The sequence below is a fragment of the Ovis aries genome, chromosome 24 (assembly GCF_016772045.2).
Source record: "Ovis aries strain OAR_USU_Benz2616 breed Rambouillet chromosome 24, ARS-UI_Ramb_v3.0, whole genome shotgun sequence".
NCBI classification, from domain to species: domain Eukaryota; kingdom Metazoa; phylum Chordata; class Mammalia; order Artiodactyla; family Bovidae; genus Ovis; species Ovis aries.
This window is the reverse complement of record NC_056077.1, coordinates 28,711,824-28,734,790: the sequence shown is the minus strand read 5'-3', so window position 1 is coordinate 28,734,790 and position 22,967 is coordinate 28,711,824. Positions and strand designations below refer to the sequence as shown.

The window sequence follows — 22,967 nt, the reverse complement described above, 5'->3', positions numbered from 1 at the left end:
CAGTGTATTTATAAACAAAAAGGACGGTCCTGATTAGAAGCAGACAGTGATTTAGAGAAAGTTCACTGATTATCTCCACATTTAAGACTATTGTTAGAGACTGTCCTTTTGAAGGCTGACAAGTTTATAGAGTACGAAGAAAGTGATCATATCAGCTCTGGTCCTCAGAGGCAGAATGTGCCTGCTCTTGGACTGGCAAGAAGAGGGGGCTAAGATGAGACTGTAAGAAGGCTTTTAAAATTTCGTGGCTATACTTTTACTATCAAAAGATCTCTTCAAACTTAGATGCCAAGAGAGTAAAGTCCCACAGCTCAAATTCTGTTAACAAACTGCTGATATACTGACATCTTCTTTCTTATTTTTATTTTTCAGTAAACAATGATTTGGCACTTGTAGTTTCTGGTTTTATAAGGTCTGTCCTGTGGCTTTTTAGAAAAGAGTCCCCAACATAAATTCCTGTGAAGTACTTTAAATGGAAACCAGTTGATCTTGAACTTACTAGTAAGAGTCTTTGGGGAAAACGTAAGTATACGGGCTTTACTTTCAATCTCTTATGGATGTCCCCTGAGCAAAAGGCAGGGGTTGGGGTTGGGCCTTGACCCAAAATAGTCATTCATGGGACCCATGAGGAGCTTAGCAGAAAAGCTCTGAGCAACAAAGAAGACGGTATTTAGTGAGGACAATTAAACTCCACACAGGGAGTTACAGAAAATAATACATTTTATACCAAGAGCTGAAATGTGAAAAAGTACAAAGAGAAGCAGAACCTGAGAAAGTGGAAGAATCATGTTAGCCAGAAGACAATTCAGTCCCTGAAGGGGCCTTGAAGCTAAGTTTCTGTAACAGCCTCACCTCTTTTCCAACCCTGATAATATCTTAAGCAAACCCTCATTTCTTACTGTAACTCGACTCTCTGGTTCTTACAACCAAAGGAGACTACTTAATGGCCCACCTCCAAGCACTGCTAACATCAGCTGACACACTTTCCTTCCCAGTAGAATGTCATTAAAAATCTCTAAATTGGCAATCTCTTTCCAACTCTTCTCCTTAATTAAGGAGAAGTTGGGCAAGTTGGATGTCTTCTCCACCAGTTTTGTTTTAAAACTTTTGTGTTGCACTTCTGCTGGGTTATTCTTTGATTAAGAAACAGAAACCTTATTAGGTGACTGGACCTGTCCAGAATGTCGTAGCCACACTGATTTAGGGCATTTCGTTTACTTCTCCAACTAACCAGAAAAGAAACTCAAAGCACATCTCTGACTAACAACCAACTAGAAGCATCATTTTAATATATAATTCTAGCTTGGGGATAACCATGCCTCACCAATTTCATCTCTCAAAATTATTTTGATACATAAATGCAGTTGAGTTTTAAGAAATTTACCTAGTTAACTTTAGTTTCAATGCTCAAGAAATAAGAAACAGTCATGAAAAATGAAGGGGGAGAGTGGTTTAGTTGCTGATCTGAAACCTAACACTCTTAAATCACTTTTTACCACATTCCAGTATAGCTTTGGCAATCTGCATTTTAGAAGTATTTCAGAAATACTATCTTTTTGCTCACTGATATAAGTACAGATTTATAAAGCAAAATGCTAACTTCAAGCGGAAAAGATCCAAATACAAAAGTTCTTAGTTTCACTGACCTGTAATTGCTTTCACCACCATATCAGACACTTCTGGAATTTCTTCATTAACAGGGACACAAAGCATCTGAGGTGTAACCCAGTGCAGGGCTCTACCGAGAGAAAGAGAGAGACAGTGAAAAAAAAGGTCCAAGGATGGACTGTAATCATTTATCATGTTATTTCCTCAGTGACAGAAAAAGATGGGGCACAGCTGGCTCATCAGGCAGTCCCAGCCCCTGCACGTACTAGCAGCTCAGCTGATGTGCCAGGCAACTGGAATCCTACGATGAGGCTTCTCTTCTGCACTTATCACAAGAAAGCAGAAGACAATTTTTCCGGTTGAAATGGAATTATACTACATTGGGAAAGCAATGGATATTTGAGAATGAAGACCTGGGAAGAACCTGCTGCTTCCTGTCCTCACTGCCCACCTTTTAGGCTCTGCCCTCGACTTCTGAAGCACACAAGAGCCCGAGTCAGAGATCATCAGGCGTGTGTCGCTTCCACCTGAACTGCTGAGGTTTCTGGTCACGTGGTAATTCCACTCGTGAAATTCTGCTGCCAACCCTCACCACCTGCTTGACTAATGCTCTCACCCTGCACCTCGGTCTAAAGCCCACCGAGTTACTTCTGACTTCATCCCTTATCTTCCCAAGATCAATTCCACACTTCCGATGAGACATCATCAAGTTCAGAGCTACCGATTACTAGCCCCGCTGTCCGGGAACCCCACTTGTGATCCGAGGCTCCCTCTCCTTCAGAAACGCCTCTTCAGGCTCAGGCCTGGCCCTGTTTCCACATGTCGATGGCCTCTTTCCCCAGTGCTCTGCTGCCACTAGAATGCACAGCATGGGGACTCGCTTACTGGCCATGGAGCAGTGGGTACGCTGCACAGTGTTAGCAACCAGGGCCAGTGGAACGATCCAGCAGGAATGGCTGAGTCACCCCTGGGAGTAACAAAGACAGACAACACTCACTGCCTTTCTACGGATGTTCACAGCTTCCTGCCTGACAAGATAGTTAGTGCAGTGAAATGAGAACACAGTGAAATTTCTTCTTGTTCCTTGGAAATTTTGGAGATCTGAACAGTTTCAAATACCAGGCACAGTTCTCATCTAAAGCTGCCTGGATTCAAACAGATGCGCAAGATGGAGACCTGAGTCTTCTCCTCTTGTCAGTTTACCACATTCCTCTTCTTTCTGACATCACAAAGGAGTTTACATGCTAAGGATGGCAGACACCTTAGCCGTTACTTGCACCCAAGGTCTGAAACTCAAGGGCCCTGTTTTCTCGGATGTGTTCTTCCAACAGGAGGTAGTAAATACAACAAGGAAAAGCAGAACAACCAACTACCTGATCCTCTTCTGAATAGCAAGATCTTTCTTCTCATCATCAGTAGTTTCTGGACAGAACACGTATTTATAGAGACGAGTCATGATGTACTTTTCAATCTGATCCATTATCTTCTCAACTCTTTCTGGAGGCACTGAAATATTCAAAATGATATTTGAATGAAGGATGAACAGTTGAAACGAAGAGTAATGTTTTCATAGTACTTTCAATGTAGCAGAAAACTAATTTACCAGAAATACATTAAAAACACTCAAACAAAAGTATAAGGTATTAAAAAATACCCTAAAAAAAATTACCCTAACTTTTGGGTCTGCCTTTTACAGAATTCCTACTTCTAACTTAAGCTGTCTGGCAGGACCTAATAGGTGTACACCCTGCTTAATGAGAAGACCTTACCATGGCGCTACATTAGAAAAGCACTTGAAATTTCCAAGACTGGTATGTGCTGACAAGACTCACCCTTTCACTTTTCAGAGGTCTACTATCTGACCTTAGAGGTCACTCTAAAGTAAACAAATGGGGCAGATTTCTCACCGGATGGCAATTCCGAGATGGGGGTTTTATTTAGAAGCCTCCCAAGGGGTTTTACCTGTCTCTATTCCCAATGAAATTATTAAATACTGCTCAAGAAATTATCCAGTTGCCTGATTATCTTGCAATGACATACATGGTGGTATTCAAAGATACTGCTAAGTATAAAACCAACTACCTGAATGTTATTGGAGTAAGCTACAGAACAGAGCAGGCAAACCGACAAAGACTTTTGAGAAAGAGAGAAACTACTAAGAGACTCAGCAGGAGGCCTGTGCAAATACCAGCAGTCCCTCGGAGGTGGGCTAACAAAGGATTACCTTTTCCACGAGTCTGCATTCTTTCAGCCACATTCTGGTAAAAATCCTGAGTACACTCTGACTGCTCCTCAATGCTTAAGTCCTGAAACAAAGGGACAAAGAGGCTGCTAAGTAACTGAAAGACAGATCAGGAGGAAAGCTCTAAATTTTACAAAACTTACTCCTTGAATTAATCCCAAAAGTATTTACAAATTCAATTACTGCTGTAGGGAAGAAAAGCCTGTCCTTTAATATTCTTTACCACATTCCATGACTTCTCATTTCTTTCTGCTGTAGACACATATTCTTCCATGGGTACAATGCATATTTTTTATAATTTACATGCATATGTACATTCTGACTTACCTAGTCTACTTAATCATTTGATGGCTTTATAATATTCCATTATATTAGCCAATTTATTTAACTATTTTCTACCACTGTGTGCCATGGGTTCTTACCCTTTTTTCACTAATTATATATTGCAGCTATAAACAACTGTGTGAAGATAGTTTATTTGGGGTTATTTCTTCGTGATTCACTTACAAAAGTGGCCTTAACTGCTTAAAAAACATGAAAAACTTTACAGTTCTAAATATCTGTTGCAAGACACAATCTTCAGAAACTCCAAGTACAGACATTAGCCATGTATGTGTGCTTATTTCTCCACAGCCCCTCCAACACTGAGCATCGTAATTTTTATTTAAGTTTTACTGATTTTACAGGTGTAACACATATATTAGTATTTATTCCCCACTTTCTTCCAAAGAATATTTGAAGTCTATATGAAAGATAAACCCAGCTCAGCGCAACCTAGAAAAATGAAGAAACAAGACAAAACATGGAGAGAAACAGAAAGTAGAGCTGGAAAGATAACACTAAAATGTCTTCCTTGAAGATACAGAAGTTAGTAAATTTTGTCTCCAAAATCAGGAATTTCTCCAAGGGTTCTCATGAAGATGTCATCATAGGAGGGCATGGATATGGCGCAAGACAAATTCCATAGGGCTGCTTCTCACAGACCACCTCTGAACGGGCAAATGACGTGGGTCAATAAAGCCCCGATGAAGCACACAGTCCCTGACGCCCTGGCTGATTCAGAAGAGATGGCCTGGGGCGAGGGACAGTGAGCAAACCTTGCCCACCTGCCTTCACAATGTCTCGTCCACCCTCCCTGGTTTGGGTTCTCATTACCTCTCCCCTGGAGTTCAGCTGCTCTTCCCACTTTTGATCTTTCTCTTTTCAACTGATCATCTTAGGTCACGATCTGGTCCTCACGTTCCCTGCTAGGTTTCCTATTGTTGAGAATCTGCATTTAGCTTTCCCGCTTCTCTAACAATGTAAAATTATTCTCTGTCCAGATTACTTCTGCTCCTCTCCAGTCCTCCAGAAGCTGCCCAAGGAAGTCCCACAGGGTCTCATTCAAGGCTCGATCCCCGTCTCGCCTCCTCTGCGAAGACGTCCCCTCCATTCCCTTGGTCAAAATAACCTTGCAGGCCTTACAGCACTCAACAGCGCTCTGTCATACCTTAACTGTTGCACTCCTTAACTGCCTGAACGTTTAATACCATTAAACCTTTTTCCTGATTAATAACAATTTTCAACAGTTCCAAGTTTAGCTCCTCTCTGTAGATGAAATAAGTATCTTAATCTGTTTTCTTCTAATGTTTTTCATTCTTAGCTATTTTATTTGGTGGGCATGTAAGGTTCATATCAAACACAGACCTTAAATAATCTACACACAAACTTCCCTGTCTTCTTCAGCAGCAATTAGTAAAAAGCAATCCTCTTCCCCCTTGTTTTTCTAATTCTCATATAATTTGCTCCTGAGAAACTGAATTTATTTCTGGAATCCCTGGTTTATTTCACCACTCTCTCTCTTTTCTCTCTATATATGAAAATCATATCTAGTTGTGGTAACTTTCATTTTAGTATATTCTGAAGTGTCTGCTATATTTAGAAACTTCCCCTCCCAAACTCCTGCTACCTTTTACTAGAATAAACAACGTAACATTGTAATTTAATATTTTAAGTGTTCATACTGACCTGAAAGGTATTTGTAAATTTATCTTTTTGTTTTCCTCAGTTAGATCCAAGATATCTGTACTTCCTCAGCTAAATCCAAGATAAAATCCAGAAACAGTCTTTTAATTCTTTAAATAAACTTCTGTATTAGATTAAGTTATCATTTAATATTTAATCTTTTTATTGCTAATTGTCTTTAAAAACTGCTCTTTTTAAAAGTCTGCTAGGCTCTCTAGCTTTCTATCTCTGGCATCTTGTACTGTAACTGAATTTTGTGGATTTATCTCACCATGTTGCTAAATTTATCTCTATTGGTATTCTGTTTTTTCTCAGATTTTCTGATAAGATTATTTTCCCCCAATTTCCAGAAAATTATATTTCTATTCATGCTGAAAACATTTATTACATGGCTAATAGAATTCTAGCCACTGTACCAGGCAATTACATAAAAAATAACATTCTCAGAGGGCATTCAGATTGAACAGGAAGACTGAATGCAAATAATTTAGTACTTTCTGCAACAGATTATCTCCTTAGGTAGCTCAGAGGAAGAGATAGACAATAAACTAATTTATAATATATAACATGGCTAACTTTCATTTGCATCAAATCTTAACAGTAAGAACACATTTCATTCTTAAGACTATTACCAGTACTCACTCCTAACTAGAAACTATGGCCTCCCTTTAAAGGCCTAAATGGCCTATTTTATAGGTGGCAATAGATCACCTAATTCCTCCCCCAGCTCCACACAATCGTTGTAATTTTGTTACAGTTCAGAAAACTCCATTTTCTATTTCTACTGCACAGATTTACACTTTAGCACAGTGTTTATTTTGCAATGTGAATTAACCTGCCACTCTATTTTCTTATCCTGCTTTAGATTCTTCAGAGGACTTACCACAGTTGTATATTATAAATTAGTTTACTGCCTATCTCCTGCACTAAAATGTCAGTTCCTGGAGGGTACTATTTACTTTTGCGTCCTTGGAGGCTACAACAGAGCCAGGCATAGAAAGAAAGAATGCAAGGGGACATGCCTATGGCTGATTCACGCTGATGTAAGGCAGAAACCAACACAATATTGTAGAGCAACTATCCTCCAATTAAAAATAAATAACTTTTTAAAAAAAGAATGCAAGTGGCCATTTATTACTACTCTTTACACTATTGTAAAGACGCAGGGAAACAGTTCTATGTTGATCTCTCTTATTTCTGCATCTTGTGAGGAGACACTGGCAGCCTTTGTTCTGCACCCTTTTCCAGGATAGCTGTATAGTGGACAGGCCGTGAAAACAGGGGTAGGGCCCAACTCAAGTGAAAGGGTAGGCTGTTCACTGTCTAACATAATAAGGTTTCTTTCTGGAGCAAAAGTCAGGCAGGCTCACAGCCCTATAAAAGATCCTCTTCTTTAGCCTAACTCACTGCCTGTACAGGGATTACCTGGTTGATATACTCTGGCCACTGCTAATGCTGTCATAAACTGGCTTCTTTTTTTTTTTTTCTGACCCAGGAAGCTTGTCTTCTGCCAGTATTCATGGAATTATGAAAGGAAAGCATTAGTTGCTCAGTCGTGTTCAACTCTTTGCAACCCCATTGACTGTAGCCCTCCAGGCTCTTCTGTTCATGGAATTCTGCAAGCAAGAATACTGGAGAGGATAGCCATTCCCTTCTCCAGGGGATCTTCTCGACCCAGGGATCAAACATGGGTCTCCTGCATTGCAGATGGATTCTTTACCACCTGAGCCACCAGGGAAGACCACGAAACTATGGCAGGCTAACTTTTAACTTGCAAGCAGATTACATCTCAGATCCTTCAAAGTTCTTCCCAAAGGAGCTAAGTGACATAATAGCACGTTTGTGCTGGTAAATTCTTTTAGGTTTTATAAAATTCCAAAAGGTTTTTCATAATTTTCTAAGAAAAAGCACAGTCTAGCAGTGTAAATTACTTCTTTTCTTTAAGCATTCTTTAACCAATCCCTGGGATAGTCTTTTTTATAATGTCTGTATAAAGCCATTTTATTTCCTAAAAAAAAAAAAAAAAAATCTGGCTGAAGACTTTTTTCCACCTCTAGCTTTTAAAATCTTTACCTATTTCCTTAATTATGTTTTGTGTATTTTATCTTTTGAAACTAGATCTCCATGACCTATTTTCTAGATTTAGTTTCTTTTGTACTACAGTTAACTGTTTGATCTACTTAGGTTTTAACTTAACTTTTAATGTTCATATTTTTTGTATCACTAGACTCTGCTGCCTTCAACAATTTTCTTTTCCAGGAAACTAAACATATTAGGGCTTTACACCTTCTATATACATGTTTAATTTTAAGTTTTAAAGTATGTCACCAAGCATGTAGTCCTCACATTTTAAGATAATCCACCTTACAAGGGAATATACCCTGTGGTCATGAAGCTGGCTGATTTTTGTCAAATTCAATTACTGGCAAAATGAAGGTGCCAAGCACTGCCAAGGCACGTGAATTCACTTCCTCACTCTAAGGAAAAGCCAGTAGTAGTCAGTCACTTTCAGGAGCTAGATAGTTACTAACGACAAACTACTCAAATGCGCTTTTCACAAACATTGCCATGTAATTTTTCAGCAAGAGAAATGTTTAGACTTTTGCCTTTGCTTCAGTGAATGAAATGTGTAAGGGTTAAGTGTTCCAGTAACTCACATTCTGAGACAGAAGGGAAGTGCAGTTGGTGTACCAGGTAGCAAATTCTGCAGAATTCCCAAAGATGTCACATTCATTTAAAACACTGAGGGCACCAGAGTTTGAGCACATAAAATGTTATTCATGACACTCAGGGGTCCAGTAGTGTCCTGCCAGTGACTTCTGCAAGTACCTGATATTACTAAACATACAGTCTTAAAAATCAATGAACAGACTCCTGAATTAGAGTTCATTGATGCAACTGTACATTTAGCCATTGGTTACCTGAGTTTTCCAACAAGGTTTAGGAAAAGATCAAAAGTATTCACAGATGAGTAAAGTGAACCAGGCTTTTCAAGCAGTATAGCACTAGTTTTTAAAAAAATCTCTTTAAGCATTACTTTGCAATACTTCAGTGTGTGCGAATTATGCAGGTGCTGAATGAAATTTTAGCCTAAAGAGGTACATTTTGGGGATGAGGAATTATTTTTAAAAACTCTCAGTGCAGATATGCAGATATAAAGTATGTCCTGATAAAGATAAAATGGCTGAAAAAAATTTTAATGCAATTCTGAAACTACTTAATTTTTCTGGACTCAACCTCTATGTGGAAAAAAGGTTGCTCATCACTGGCATACTCTAGGAGTGGAGAAGATAGGAACGAAGAGGAAAAAGGTGTGGGCAAGAGTGGTTCACTGTTGAAACTATGGGTTAGAAATTACAGGGTAAAGACACACATGGAGAGGACACAAGCTGTTATCCAAGTGACCCTGGATAAGTCACTCATCCTCGCTAGCTCTCAACTTCCCTACCTGTACAATAAATGGACAGAAGTTGCTAAGGTCCTTTTCAATGTCTAAATTTTAGCTTTCACTTCTCTACCTGAGCAAGGACAGGAAAATTAAAAATCAAAATACAAAACCAAACTAAACCAAAAAAAAAAAATCCTAAATGATTATTCTTGGTCTAATGATTACTACTTAAGAGTTCAAGGTCTACTATGACCCCCTTGGCAGCTTACTATTTATAAGGTGACAAGTTAGGAAGGCTTATTACTAAAGGACACAGTATAAGTGGCTTTGATGCCAGACTTTCCACATGAAGATGATCCAAATACCATTGAGTTGCAGTGGAAAAGTATTAGCCTTAGAGTCATGTTTAACTTGGTTCAGTGACATTTCTCAGGTAAGTGACAACATTTCTGGATCTTTATTTTCTCAGTTGGAAATTGACAAAGTTTCACTAGATTATCTCTAAGACCTTTCCTAAAACCAAAACTCTACATTTCTAGGTGGTTCTCAACCTACCCTTTTGTAATGCATTGCTTCCAAAAACAGCTTGGTCTGCTTATAGATTTCTTGGCCTGTCTTGTGGAAGGTCTTGAGAAATTCTATGAACTCTTTAGACACTCTATCCGTTTCAATGCTGGTTTGCCGGTTTATGGAAGGACTGGGAGCTTTTGCTTCCTGAATTTCTGCTGGGAAAATTAAACATAGTAAGTTTCATTACACGAAGATCCATGCATGGAATTACTTTAAGTACCTAACCTTAGATTATTTAAATTATGCTAAATCAAAGTTAAACTTGAATTTAAGTTATTTTATGTTTAAATATTTGGATTCTCCTTGTTTGTTTAATCGCTAAGTCGTGTCTGACTCTTTTACAACCCCGTGAACTATAGCCCACTAGGCTCCTCTGTCCCTGGGATTTCCCAGGCAAGTATACTGGAGTGGGTTGCCATTTCCTTCTCCAGGGAATCTTCCCAACCCAGGAATCAAACCCCTGTCTCTGCACTTCAGGCAGATTCTTTACCCCTGAGCCAGCAGGGAAGCCCATGCACCTAGTAACACAGCTTTAAAACACATGAAACATAAACTAAAGAGAAGAAATTTAAAAATCCATAATTTTAATAAGAGAGTTTGATGCTCCCCTCTTGGTAATCAATATTATAGGTAATACAAAAAAGTCAATAAGGACAGAATACCTGAACAATGCTATCAGACAACTTGAATTAATTGATATTTATAGAACACTCCACCCAACAAAAACAGAATACACATGCAATCTGACAAACTAACAGTGGTAATAGTTTACATACAGCAAATGCTTATTATGTGCTAAGTACTTTTCCGACGCTTTGTTGTATAATCCTCACAACTCTATAAGCTAAGGCTTGAGAACGTTAATTAACTTGAATGATGCTGCAGCTATTTAAGTGGCACAAGCTGGAATCTGAACCCAGGACTCTGTGCCTTAACTCTGTAGCCTGAGCTCCTTACTATGCAGTATCTGCCTCAGCATGTCAGAGTGGACTGAGGACTCTTTCCAGGGGACACCATGCCCTGAGACTCTGCGGATCTGTAAGCCAGCCAAGGGCAGGGAAACTCTGGCCATCTCTTTTATTGCCTTACTTGTGCACACTCTCTCCCTTCAACAAATACTATTTTCCAAAGACAGATGATTTTGATTTTTAAAAAATACTCTTTCAAAATGCTAATGAAAGATACTCTGTATGATACTATAATGGTAAATACATATTGTTATACAATTGTCCGAATCAACCGCATGTACAATGCCAAGAATGAATCCTTATATAAACTACATACTTCTGAAAATCATGTGTCAATGTAGGTTCAGCAACTGTAACACAAATGGCCCACTCTGGTGGGGGATGCTGATGCTGGAAGAGACTGTGCATGTGTGGGGGCATAGCACATATGGGAAATCTCTGCATCATCCTTTCAATTTTATGTGAACCTAAAACTACTTTAAAAAAACTTAAAAGAAAAAAAAAGATGAACTGCATTCACCAGTTATGAATTAGTATGTGCATGCATGCTTGCTAAGTCACTTCAGTTGTCTGACTCTTTGTGACTCTATGGATCACAGCTCACCAGAATCCTCTGTCCATGGAATTCTCCCAAAGAATCCCTTTCTACCCATTATCTAGAGTCACAAAATTTTAACATTTTGCTCCATGTCTGTGTGCAATTTTTTCTAAATTTTTTCAGAGTAGATGGTATGTATCATGTTCTTTATCCCTTAGTTTGAGTATTTCTTAGCAACAAGGATATTCTGTTGCTAACTATAGTTACTGAAAAATTAGCATTTTTTTTTAAACACAGGATCAAACTGAGGGTCACACAAACTGAGGAGACTGGTCATACAGTCTAACCTGGAAATGTGTCTTTGTTTTTTTCATGACACTGACAATTTTGAAGAATATGAGCCAGTTATTTTTACTGAATGTACCTCAACTTGTGTTTCTCTACTGTTGCCTCATGACTAGATGTCAGGTTATAAATTTTCAGCTTAAATATTACATAATTGATATTGTGTTCTTCTCAAATTATCATATCCAGAGGCACAGAAGGTCCATTTCCCATGTTGTAATACAGCTATCATTTCTTTATTTGTAATCAGTAAATAAGCTGTGGGAGTTAACCTGAATCATGGTTCACAACTTGTTCCTCAGGAAACTCCCTCCTCTCACCCTAGATTCAGCATCCACTGGTGAAACCTGTCTGAACCAGTTCCTACCAGGATAACTATAAAATGGTGATTTTTCTGTCTCCATCACTCCTATATTTGTTAGTCAACATTCTATGGTAAGCAAGAGTTTTCTTCCCTTCTTCATTTATCTATTTTATTAGTTGGATGGACTAATGGATTGTTGTTTTATTCATCTACAGTCCATTTATATCTTTATTTGTTTTGATATCCAATTTTGGTCAGTGGGAACCCATTCAAGCTGACCTCTGGGTGTTTGACATGTCCCCAACATTTCTGAGGGGCCCTCCTTTCCCAGCTCCAGTTCCAGAATCAGTCAATTCTCCAAGGAACCCGAATTCACTTCAGTGTAGGATAGTATTTAGAATCTAAGGTCTAAGCAGAAAGACTGGCATTTTAATTCTAAAAAAAAAAAAAGGACAGCCTTCCTTAATCCCTCCTTAGAGCATAACTTTTAGATTATTTGTAAAAGATGAACACAAGATTCTACTCAGGGTGACATTTATTTGACCGCTAAAGAAAAAGAGCATTTTAGAATGTATGAGCAAGTATTTCAACTTGGCTGACCCACTGTGATTTACTCTAAACTACAGCTCACTCAACCCTGCTTTGGAGATTAAAAAACTGAAAGTAAATTCTCTGAGTCTTTACAGTCAAACTGTCCCATTAATCTTCTCTGAAGACACAGCCAACTCTAACAGGAAGTTAAAATATTTTTCAAATCCCTTAGAAGGTTATTTGTGTTCTACGTACCACCAACCTGCCCTGGCTTAAGAGCTTTCTTTTGTACCACCAATAGAAGCAAGTAAAATGTCAAGAGCAAGGACATCTTGTATTAACAAGGTGAAATAAAGAACACAGAACATAAAAGGCCTATTGTAGCTGACTCAATAAATGAAAACTGCATTTAGTAGAGGCCAACTTCATCTACATGCAAAGGCCAAAAAAATAATCACCCTGAAATGTAGAGTTCATTTGGCAGAGTTACATAAGAAATCTGTGAAATAAAGATCCAACAGCATCTTCTTTTCTAATACGCACACATCAATTTTTTTCCCCAACACTCTGAAGTCTTTCTCATCACATGCTTTCTACAGACATAAAACAGCTAAAGATAAAAAAAAACTATCATTCTAAAGAAATTTTTAAAATTACAAACTATTCCACATGCAAGTTTTTAAGATTAAAAATCACCTGAAATTTTTCTTTTCAAGTACAAATCTTCCTTCCATAATACAATGTATACTGTATAGAAGCTCCTAGGACATGATTTTTAAAAGTGCCAAGTATAGTCATAAATATGTGTGACTATTATGCACTTATCTATCTACACAGATACAGACACAGATATAGTTATAGGTGAACACATACATATTTGAGGTCAAGGGATATAAGGGGAAAAAGCTTAACCAGGACTTAAAGGAGACCTGAGCTCTAATACAGCAACTCATTATACGACCTTGGGTAAATCAGTTCATCTTATGGGCTTTCATACTGTCATCTGTAAAATGTGACAGAGCTGATGATTTTATAATTCTTTACTATTTCACTTGTTGTCATATATCATTTCACCAGACATCTATAAATGCATAAGGTTAATCAGACTTCCCCAAAACAGGAAACAGAATGCAAACTAAACAGGAAAGAACGGCTTTGATCAATACCTCCGAGTTCCTTACCAGCAGGTTTCTCTATCAAAAAAACAACATGCATTTAAAAATAGCTAACATGTACTGGACACCTACTATGTGTGTCAGGTACTGCGCTAAAACTCTGTACACACATTAGCTCATTTACTCCTCAAGACATGTCAATGACGGGTATTACTATCCCTCAGAATAGACAGGGCTTAAAGAGATCAGCCTGCTCAAGGTCACACAGCTAGCAAACTGCAAAGCTGAGGCTCAAACCAGGGTGACTCCAAAGTATACACTTTTAATCACCCTACTACACTACCTCCTCATAAATAAATCATGAACCAAATACATTCTTATCAAACACATCTAATCTGTAACAAGTATTGATTATTCCCCTTCTTACTGCTGTAGAGAAAACTGCTGACAGAGGGCCAAGCAAGAACAATTCCAAATGGATCATGTGAATGAAAAGATGGTTTAAAGGTTTGCGTTTATTAAAGAGAAGTGCTGTATTTTTGGATAAACAATCGTTCCTTCTAATAAACAAAAAACAATAGTCATTAAATCCGAAAAGATTAGCAAAGATCTTTAGCTGTGATACTATTATTTCCCTTCCTGCAGGCAGACCAAAAACCTAACAACAATTATCCCAGGTTGGGGTGGAGGGAGTGGAGGGAAGTGTCCAAGAGAACAGCTCTCTGACAGCATCAGTGTTGGTTATCAACACAGAGGTAGAGAGACTAAGGTCTAACAAGAGACATTCTTTCTTGCTTCCTGCTGGGTCATTTCAACTAGCTTATCAGCTCACAGGTAGAACAAGTGTGACTTTAGCGAGAATTTTCCTGCTGGTTATAATGTGGAATTTTAAACAGTAGGATGAAAAAGGTCAAGCACATACAAAAGTGCCTTCCTACATGTTCTCTAAATAGTATTTCCTATCTAGACACAAGCTGCCTCTCAAGCTTTCAGAAAACTTCTCTTTCAGACAACTTTAAGATAACTTGAAACACTCATTTCTGATAAGGTATGGATAGTGAAGATATTAAAAACAAAGGAGAATAAACCAATATTCAAAAATTGAAGGCACAAAAAATAGAACATCCAAGCAGATACAGTGGGTATAAATTTTATAAACAAAACTATATGTTTCAACTATCTTTATTCCTCTGATAAAGTAAAAATAAGTTTTCTTTAACATAATGTCCTCCAACCAATGAGATTTCATTTGTCATCTGCACCTCCAACCCAACATCTCAAGTCTGCGATGATATCTCTGAATGCTTACAGAATTAACAAAGCTGAGCCCACACACATTCTGTGTCTCATTGGGCACAAAAAGAAAAAGAGAATCAGAAAAATTACCCTTCTTTGCTCCAACCCGGGATGAAGCACTGAAGAATTTCTTCACTGTGGTAACCTTGCGGGTCTTCTCATTGGTTTTCTTCTCTTCAAACTTGGAAAAAGTGAGGGATTGGGCCCCTTGGCTGCTCTGACTGCTGGCAAAGGCCTCTTCTTCCTCCCGCTGCAGTCTGTAATTCAACGAGAGATTTTTCCTTGCATCTACAGGTAACAACTCAAAAAACTGGGAGCTAAAACGTTCAGAATTAGAGGTTAAATACCAAAGAAGTCTGAGGTCTCTGACAGCAAACTATCCTATGTGCCACTACAAACTTCAAAAGGGACTTCCTCTGTGGATCAAGTTCATTCAGCAGCTGTCTGAGGATTACACAAAAGAAATACAGTCTAGTCCTCTTCCCTGACAACCTCAAGGGTGGAAGAAAGAAAGAGCTAAGTCAATAACTACCACATAATGCGACAGCGCCTACAGTAGACAGCAAAACCCTAGTGCTATGAGAATACAGGGGGGAAAAACCTAAATCTGCTGGAAGAGTCCAAGGTTTTTTGTTTTAAATTTATTTTGTTCTTTTTGCCTGTGCCAGGTCTTTGTTACTACTATGTGCAGGCTTTCTTTAGTTGCAGCAAGCAGCGGCTACTCTCTAGTTGTGGTACACGGGCTTTTCACTGCAGTGGTTTCTCCTTTTGCAGAGCATGTAGGGCATAGGCTTCAACAGCCAGGGTACACAGGGTTAGATGCCCCACTGCATGTGCAGTCTTCCCAGATGAGGGATTGAACCCGCATCCCCTGCACTGGCAGACAGATTATTAGCCACTGGACCACCAGGGAAGTCCCAAGAAAGTCTTTATAATGATATTCAGGCCAGTCTTAGAAGGATCAAGAGGATTCCAAGTGAAAGAGCATTCCAGAAAGAAGGTACTACTACAAATGAGAAGGATGTCACTTGCGTTGAGGACCACGTTCATTCAATGTAGTCAGGTCACTGACGACGTGATGGACTCTGATGTTGGATGTACAGGTAGGCGCCAGGTGGTAAGAAACCTTGCCTGCCAAGCCTGCTATAATCCTGGACTTCATCATGTGGTAGGGAATCAAGAAAAGACTATAATCCAATATCATCATCTGATCTGTGCTTTAAACATAATGCAGGTAGCTGTGTGACACCTGGAGGGGCAGACAGACTAGGGACAGAGACAGTAATTAAGAACAGAGTACACAGATTTAAGAGCGAGAAATAAGAACCTGGAAACAGGAGAGGATGGAATTCAAAAGGCCCTCTGAGCTGAAATAAGCAGAACATGCTCAATTAGTTGCAACCAGTGTGTGGGGGGGGAGGAGAAATTTAGAGTGACTGATGTCTTTTAGTCAACTGAATAAAGAGTGATGTCATTAACTGGATACAAGAGGAGGGACAGGAGGAACTGCTGGGAGTGGGGATGAGAGTAAATAAAAGCAAGAAATCTGGCCTTGGGCCAGCTGAATTTGAGGTATTCATAACAAATCTCAAAAGTTATCCATAGAACTATGATTCACAACGTGTGATTCCTCAGATAGCAGCGTCAGCATCACCTGGGAACAATCTAAATCTACCAAACCTGGTGGTCCAGCAGTGTTATTCATGGCATTTTATTAGCTCCTATGCTCACTAGACATTCTATGTTTTAATTTTTATCATAGTCATTTTCCTGGACAATACTAACAAATGCCATTTTTTAAGGAAAAGTTAAACTTCTGTACTTTCAGGATCATGGATACAAATCAACAGGTTTCTACTATTGTGTGCTTATCACTGTGCCAGATGTCATGCTGGGTATATTAAAAGAATGAGGAAAATAATGCTTGATCAAAGTCATAAGCCAAGCCCTGAGCACTCATATCTATAACCTCACTTAATCTTCACCATGAAGTATGCTTATCTTCATTCAAAGGAGCTAACTGTCTATGTCAGAGAACTAAGACTTAACTCATCCCAAACACAAAACAATTAAAAGTTAAGACAAAGTGAAGAAATCACTGAAAGCTATTCATTAAGTGGTAAATGAAAGAAAATATCCATTTCTCTTAAAATTAAGCTGACTTGCTTAATTAGCTCAAAACAGAAGAGAAAAATGTATTCTGCCAAGCTGTGTATCCAGTTACATCATTGTCTAAACACCCCAAGTTAAGTCCTTTTACCGCTCTGCCAGTTCCCAATCCTCCTGAATCTGCTTCTGCCTGGCTTTGTGATACTCCTCTCTCCAGCACTTGGAGCAGAAACCCTGCCAAGCAGGGTTGCCGTAGTAACCACATCCTTTCTTGCATAGCAGCTCTGACTGATCCACATGAATTCCTCGGCGTTCAGACTTAAGGCTCATCTTCCTCCTGCTAATCAAAGAGCAAACAAGAAAGTGCTGTTGAAAATGAATTCACTGTCATTCTACTCACAGCTAAGCAAATAAGAAAAAAAAATGAATGAGTTTATCAACTTCATGCTATAAGAGAAAGAAGGGGAGGAAGAGGGGAAAAGAAGGTTTCAGTATGGCAAATTCCTGTCATACTAAAGAACAAACTTCTTATTCCTGCCCAATAATAAAGCATACTTTAAGAAAGGACTGATTGGATTAAATACCTAAACATAAGTCATGAAACTATAAAACTCCTAGAACAAAATATAGGAGGAAAACTTTACAACACTGGATTTAGTGACAATTTCTTGGAATATGACACCAAAAGCATAATAAACGAGCAAAAACAGACAAATGGGACTATATCAAACTTAAAAACTTCTGCACAGAAAAGCAATCAACAGAGTGAAAAGGCAACCTATGGAATGGGATAAAATATTTGCAAACCATTTATCTGATAAGAGCTTAATATTCAGAATATGTAAAGAACTAAAACTCAACAACAATAAAAATCCAATTAAAAATCAGCAAAGGCTGTGAACAGACAATTCCCCAAAGAAGATATGTGTGTTAGTGTTAGTTGCTCAGCCGTGTCCAACTTTTTGCGGCCCCATGGACTGTAGCCAACCAGGCTCCTCTGTCCATAGAATTCTCCAGGCAAGAATACTGGAGTGGGCTGCCATTTCCTTCTCTGGGGGATCTTCCTGACCCAGGGATTGAACCCGGGTCTCCTGCATTGCAGGCAGATTCTTGGCCATCTGAGCCATGAGGAATACAAACAGCCAACTAACATGTGAAAAGATGTTTAACATCACTAATTACTAGGTAAATGCAAACCCAAACCACAATGACATATCACCACATGCCTGTCAGAATGGCTACCATCAAAAAGAACACAAACAACAAGTGCTGACAAGGGTGTAAAGAAATTGGAACCCTTGTGTACAGTTGGTGGGAAGGTAAAATGACACAGTCACTGCAGCAAACAGTATGGAGAGTCCTAAAAAAATCAGAAATAAAATTATCATATGATCCAGCAATCTCACTTCTGGGTATATTCCCCAAAGAACTGAAAACAGGATCTTGAAGAGATATCTGCACACTCATGCTCACTGAGCATTATTCATAGTAGCCAAGAGCTAGAAGCAATCTAAATATCCATCCAGGGATGAATGGATAAACACAGGATGAATGGATGAAGAAATGTGGTATACACAATGGAATATTATTCAGCCTCCAAAAGGGAAGAAATTCTATCATATGCTACAACATGGATGAAGTTTGAGGACATTATGTCAAGTACAATTAGTCAATCACAAAAAGACAAATCAAAGACATGATCCCACCTACATGAGCTATCTAAGTAAGTCAGACTCTTCAAACCAGAAAGTAGAATGGTTGTTGCCAGGGGGTAGGGGGAGGGAGGCAAAGAGGAGTTGCTGTTCCATGGAAGAGACTTTCAGTTTTGCTAGACAAAAAGGTTCTAGAGATCTGTTGCACAAAGCACCCAGAGTTAACACTTCTGTATTATACATTTTGAAAATGGTTAAGATGGGGCTTCCCTGGAAGCACAGTAATAAAGAATCTGCCTGCCAATGCAGGGGACATGGGTTCGATCCCTGGTCCAGGAAGAGCCCACATGTGGCGGGACAGCTAAGCCCAACTACTACAGCTACTGAAGCCCGTGCACCCTAAAGCCGAGCTTCGCCACAAGAGAAACCACTGCACAGAGAAGCCCGTGCACCACAGCTAAAGAGGCAGGCACTAGGCATTACTCCTGAGGACTCTCAAAGGCAAAAGGGAGGAGGGGAATTATGGAAGAAGACCAGAACTCACTGTATCACTGAACCCCCCGTCAGGTTACCCTTTCTCCCCTCCAGTATCACCAATTCAACCCAGACATGAACGCCAGGGCACAGAGAGAACTCCTTCAGTTCTGGCTCAAAGAATGAGAATAGGAACTCCTAACACTGAGAGGAAATATGAAAATCCCTCCATTTTCTTGTTTTTTTCCCCCTTCTCTTGAGCCACTGCCAATCATACGATGTCCACAGAAGCGACTGGAATGAGAGACTGTGGGAGCTACCCTCTGAGCAAGGGGGTACTCATTTTTCCCTCTCTCGACTCTCCCAGACAGTGATGGGAGTACAAGATAGAACAGGGCAACTACTTCCACAGCTTTCCACCCAGAAGAGAGAAGACAAGCCCCGAGGGAACTTAAAAAACACAGAAGGAATCACTGAGGCGAATTCAAGAGAGCAAGCTGTGAACACCCTAGCCCATGCATGCACACATAGGTCTGATGCTATTCAGGACCAAAGACCAAAAACCACACTAACAGAGACCACTGCACAAGGCTTCAGACTGGCACCACCAAGAAACAGGGTGAAACAGCACTGGGGAGCCTCTGAAAAGTGAACTGACACGGGAACCACGGCTCACAGAAGCAGGGTTGGAACCAGCAGCCTGAACTTGTTAGCAAAACTAAAAACACTTGCTCTGCAAATGACACTGCGAGAAAAATGAAAATACAAACTACAGACTGGGAGAAAATACTGGCCAATCATATATCTGACAAAGGACTTGCACCCAGGATATGTATAACTCTCAAAACTCAACAGAAAGGAAAACCATCTGATTTTTTTTTAATGGGCAAAAGACTTGAACAGACTTATCCAAAGAAGAGAAACACACAGGAGATGATTCTCCATGGTTTCTCACATTTCTGTACAAGGGGCCTTTGTAATTAAGACTATCTCTTCAAGAAGGTTTGCATATCTAACATTCTCAGAAGGAAGTAATCACTGCTTCCCTTTAGAGCAGAAGACAAGTTTGTTTACTCTCAAGTAAAATAGAATATTACATTCCAGGTCAAAAGTCAGGTGGCTTTGTTTGCTGCCCATTGTTAATAATTTGAGTTCCTTAAGCTTAGGTTCCTCGGCTGTGACACCAGCCCCGTGGGGCTTGGGACCAAAGGTAGCCCACGTGAGATGAAGCTTATTTTATTTATGTCCTGTGAATAATGAACTCCTTTGTCTTCGACTCCAGAGTCTCATGACTTCTGCCAGCATCTATGAAACTGGCAGGCTAACTGGTTACATTTCAGAAGGTAAGAACCCATGTCAGTCACATCACCTTGACAACGTGGCAGCTAAGCACATGAAAAGTAGTTCAACATTATCATCCGTCAGAGAAATGCAAATTTAAATCACCATGAGACATCAATTCACACATACTAGAAAGGCTAAAACTAAGGCCAATACCAAGTGGAAGCAAGGATGCGGAGCAACTAGAACCCTCCTGCTGCTGCTGCTAAGTCGCTTTATGACCAGTTAAAAAATGGAAACAACCAAAATATCCTTCAGTAGATGAATGAATGAACAAACTGTGTAGTACATCCATGCAATGGAATGCTACTTAGAAAAAAAAAGTAAGTGATGCTATACCAAACAACTTGGGATGAATTCCCAAATGCTTTATGCTGAGTGAATGAAGCCAGTTTAAAAAATTTATTTACTGTATAATCAGTGTGTTAGAAACTGATGTTAGGGCAGGAGTCTATAAATGAACAGCACAAAAAAATTTTTTAGAGGTAATAGAACTGTACTGAGATGTATTATGGAGGTGTTTACATAAATCTATTTTTTTTTTCTGGCTTCCCAGGCAGCTCAGTGATAAAGAAACCACCTGTCAATGCAATGAGCCACAGAAATGCAGGTTAGATCCCTGGGTTGGGAAGATGCCCTGGAGAAGAAAATGGCAACCCAGTCCAGTATTCTTGCCTGGGAAATCCCATGGACAGCAGAGCCTGGCAGGCTATAGGGTCCCAAGAGTCAGACATGACTTGGCAGCTAACCCATCACCACCACCAAGGACAGACAGGATTTAGATTTATCGTACTTATCATTTAGTAAATGAGGCTGAGCTAGAAAGAAGGTTAACCAAGTCTAGTCAAGATTCTAGAATGTTAAATTGAGAAATTTTAAAGACTATCTACTTTCTTCTATTATAATACAGATAAAGACACTGAGACTGCAAACCTATAATCTGTTCAGTCAAAAAGGATGACCCAGAGAGATGTTATGGGGAGGGAGGTGGAGGGGGGTTCACATTTGGGAATGCATGTACACCCGTGGTGGATTCATGTCAATGTACGGCAAAACCAATACAGTATTATAAAGTAAAAAAAAAAAAAAAAGGTAGTAAGTAGCAGGGACATCACAAAAGCCTAAACTTGTACTATGTCCTGAGTTCCATCAAACTATTTTGAGAGCCTGAGCTAAACTCATCATCATCACCCTGCGGTCCTTCAATTTCAAGAGAAGTAGGCAAAAAGAAATATCTACTTTTTTCCTTACATTGATTCAGTAAGCTTAGAAGTTTTTATACTACAAAGACGATAGCACAGCTGTCTGTTACTAAAATGAACATATTTAAGGGAGGCTACCTAACATAGGTGTCAGCAACTTCCCCTTCCTTGGGGAAGTGTTCCCCAAATGTAAATCTCTAAATCTACTGGTTGCCATGTTTGTGTACGTGCAGCTCCCCTCCCTCCAACTTCAGGGCCACAGTTGATGGAACCAGAGGGAGATACGTGACCCAAAATGAAGTTCTGGAAATGAGACTGAGTCTGGATTGTTCTTCTGAATGATGGAGAAGCTGAGGCAGGACCACCTTCCAACAAGCGGTCTGAGTACCAGGATAATCAATCTGCAGACTGAAATAGACACACAAGAAGCAGCAGAGAAAAGAGGTAGAAGGAAAATATTCTCTAGGTCCCGAGGGGCTTCCATTTCTCAGTTCCAACCCTTTGCTAAGGTTTGGCTGCTTGCCTATCTTCAGATTCTGAAACACACCCCTTGATCCCTGACTGCTTTTTCCTTTTGTCAACTCCAGTACAGCCTATTTGCACCCAAAGACTTGCCCAAGTACTATGCTAGAGCTCAAAAAATGTAACTGTGAAGACTACTTCACATATACTAAGGGCTCAACAGGTTAACATGAAAACAACAATAATAGCTATGAGTCTATGAAGACCAACTTGATGTATACATGAGAACATGGAGACCGGTCAAATATGCACTCAAATCCCAGCTCTGCAATGTGACTTTGGACAAAATATTTCTGAAACTTCCATTCATACCCCTCTGTCCAACTTCTGCACCTACCGTTCTCTACCTTTTCACAATCTAAGCCTCACAGGCCTTGTGCTCCCGTGACGTTCACTCTGTTGTTAACCTGTGATTATGCTACCTCAGATGACCAAAAAAAACACAAAACTTTCCAGATAATTAAGATTACTAATCAGTTGACCTTGAAATAGAGATGATCTTGATTTTCCAGGTGTACCTAACATAAGCACATGAACCTTAAACGCTGAAGACAGGAACCCAGAAGAGTCAAAACAATCTTGAAAAAGAATGTAGGAAGACGTAAGTTACCAATTTCAAAACTTACTACAAATCCATGATAATCAAAACAGCATGGAACTGGCACAAGGACAGACACATGGATCAATGGGATAGAACTGAGTCCAGAAATAAACTCACCAAAATATGGCCACAACTATCAAATGGAAGAGTCTTCTCA

The 22,967-nt window shown here is 39.4% G+C and overlaps 2 protein-coding genes across 12 annotated transcripts in view; both read right to left on the bottom strand.

The window, feature by feature from the left end:
* RABGEF1 (RAB guanine nucleotide exchange factor 1) overlaps positions 1-22,967 on the bottom strand; it is a 47,943-nt gene that overhangs the window by 7,835 nt on the left and 17,141 nt on the right. For 3 of the 11 annotated variants that reach the window (XM_042240018.1, XM_042240020.1, XM_012104422.3), the window contains 6 exons: positions 17,170-17,358; positions 15,000-15,166; positions 9,798-9,967; positions 3,833-3,914; positions 2,982-3,114; positions 1,647-1,738 (listed from right to left, as the gene is read on the bottom strand). In XM_042240018.1, coding sequence (XP_042095952.1) covers positions 1,647-1,738; positions 2,982-3,114; positions 3,833-3,914; positions 9,798-9,967; positions 15,000-15,166; positions 17,170-17,358 — 833 coding nt within the window. Of the gene's footprint in view, positions 1-1,646; positions 1,739-2,981; positions 3,115-3,832; positions 3,915-5,857; positions 5,911-9,797; positions 9,968-14,999; positions 15,167-17,169; positions 17,359-22,967 lie in introns of those variants that run through there. The other 8 variants (XM_042240019.1, XM_004020945.4, XM_042240021.1 and 5 more) reach the window with 5 other exon arrangements.
* KCTD7 (potassium channel tetramerization domain containing 7) overlaps positions 12,135-22,967 on the bottom strand; it is a 49,853-nt gene continuing 39,020 nt past the window's right edge. Inside the window, exon 6 of the mRNA XM_060405865.1 lies at positions 12,135-17,355. The gene's annotated coding sequence lies outside the window, so the exon portion shown is untranslated. The remainder of the gene's footprint in view (positions 17,356-22,967) is intronic.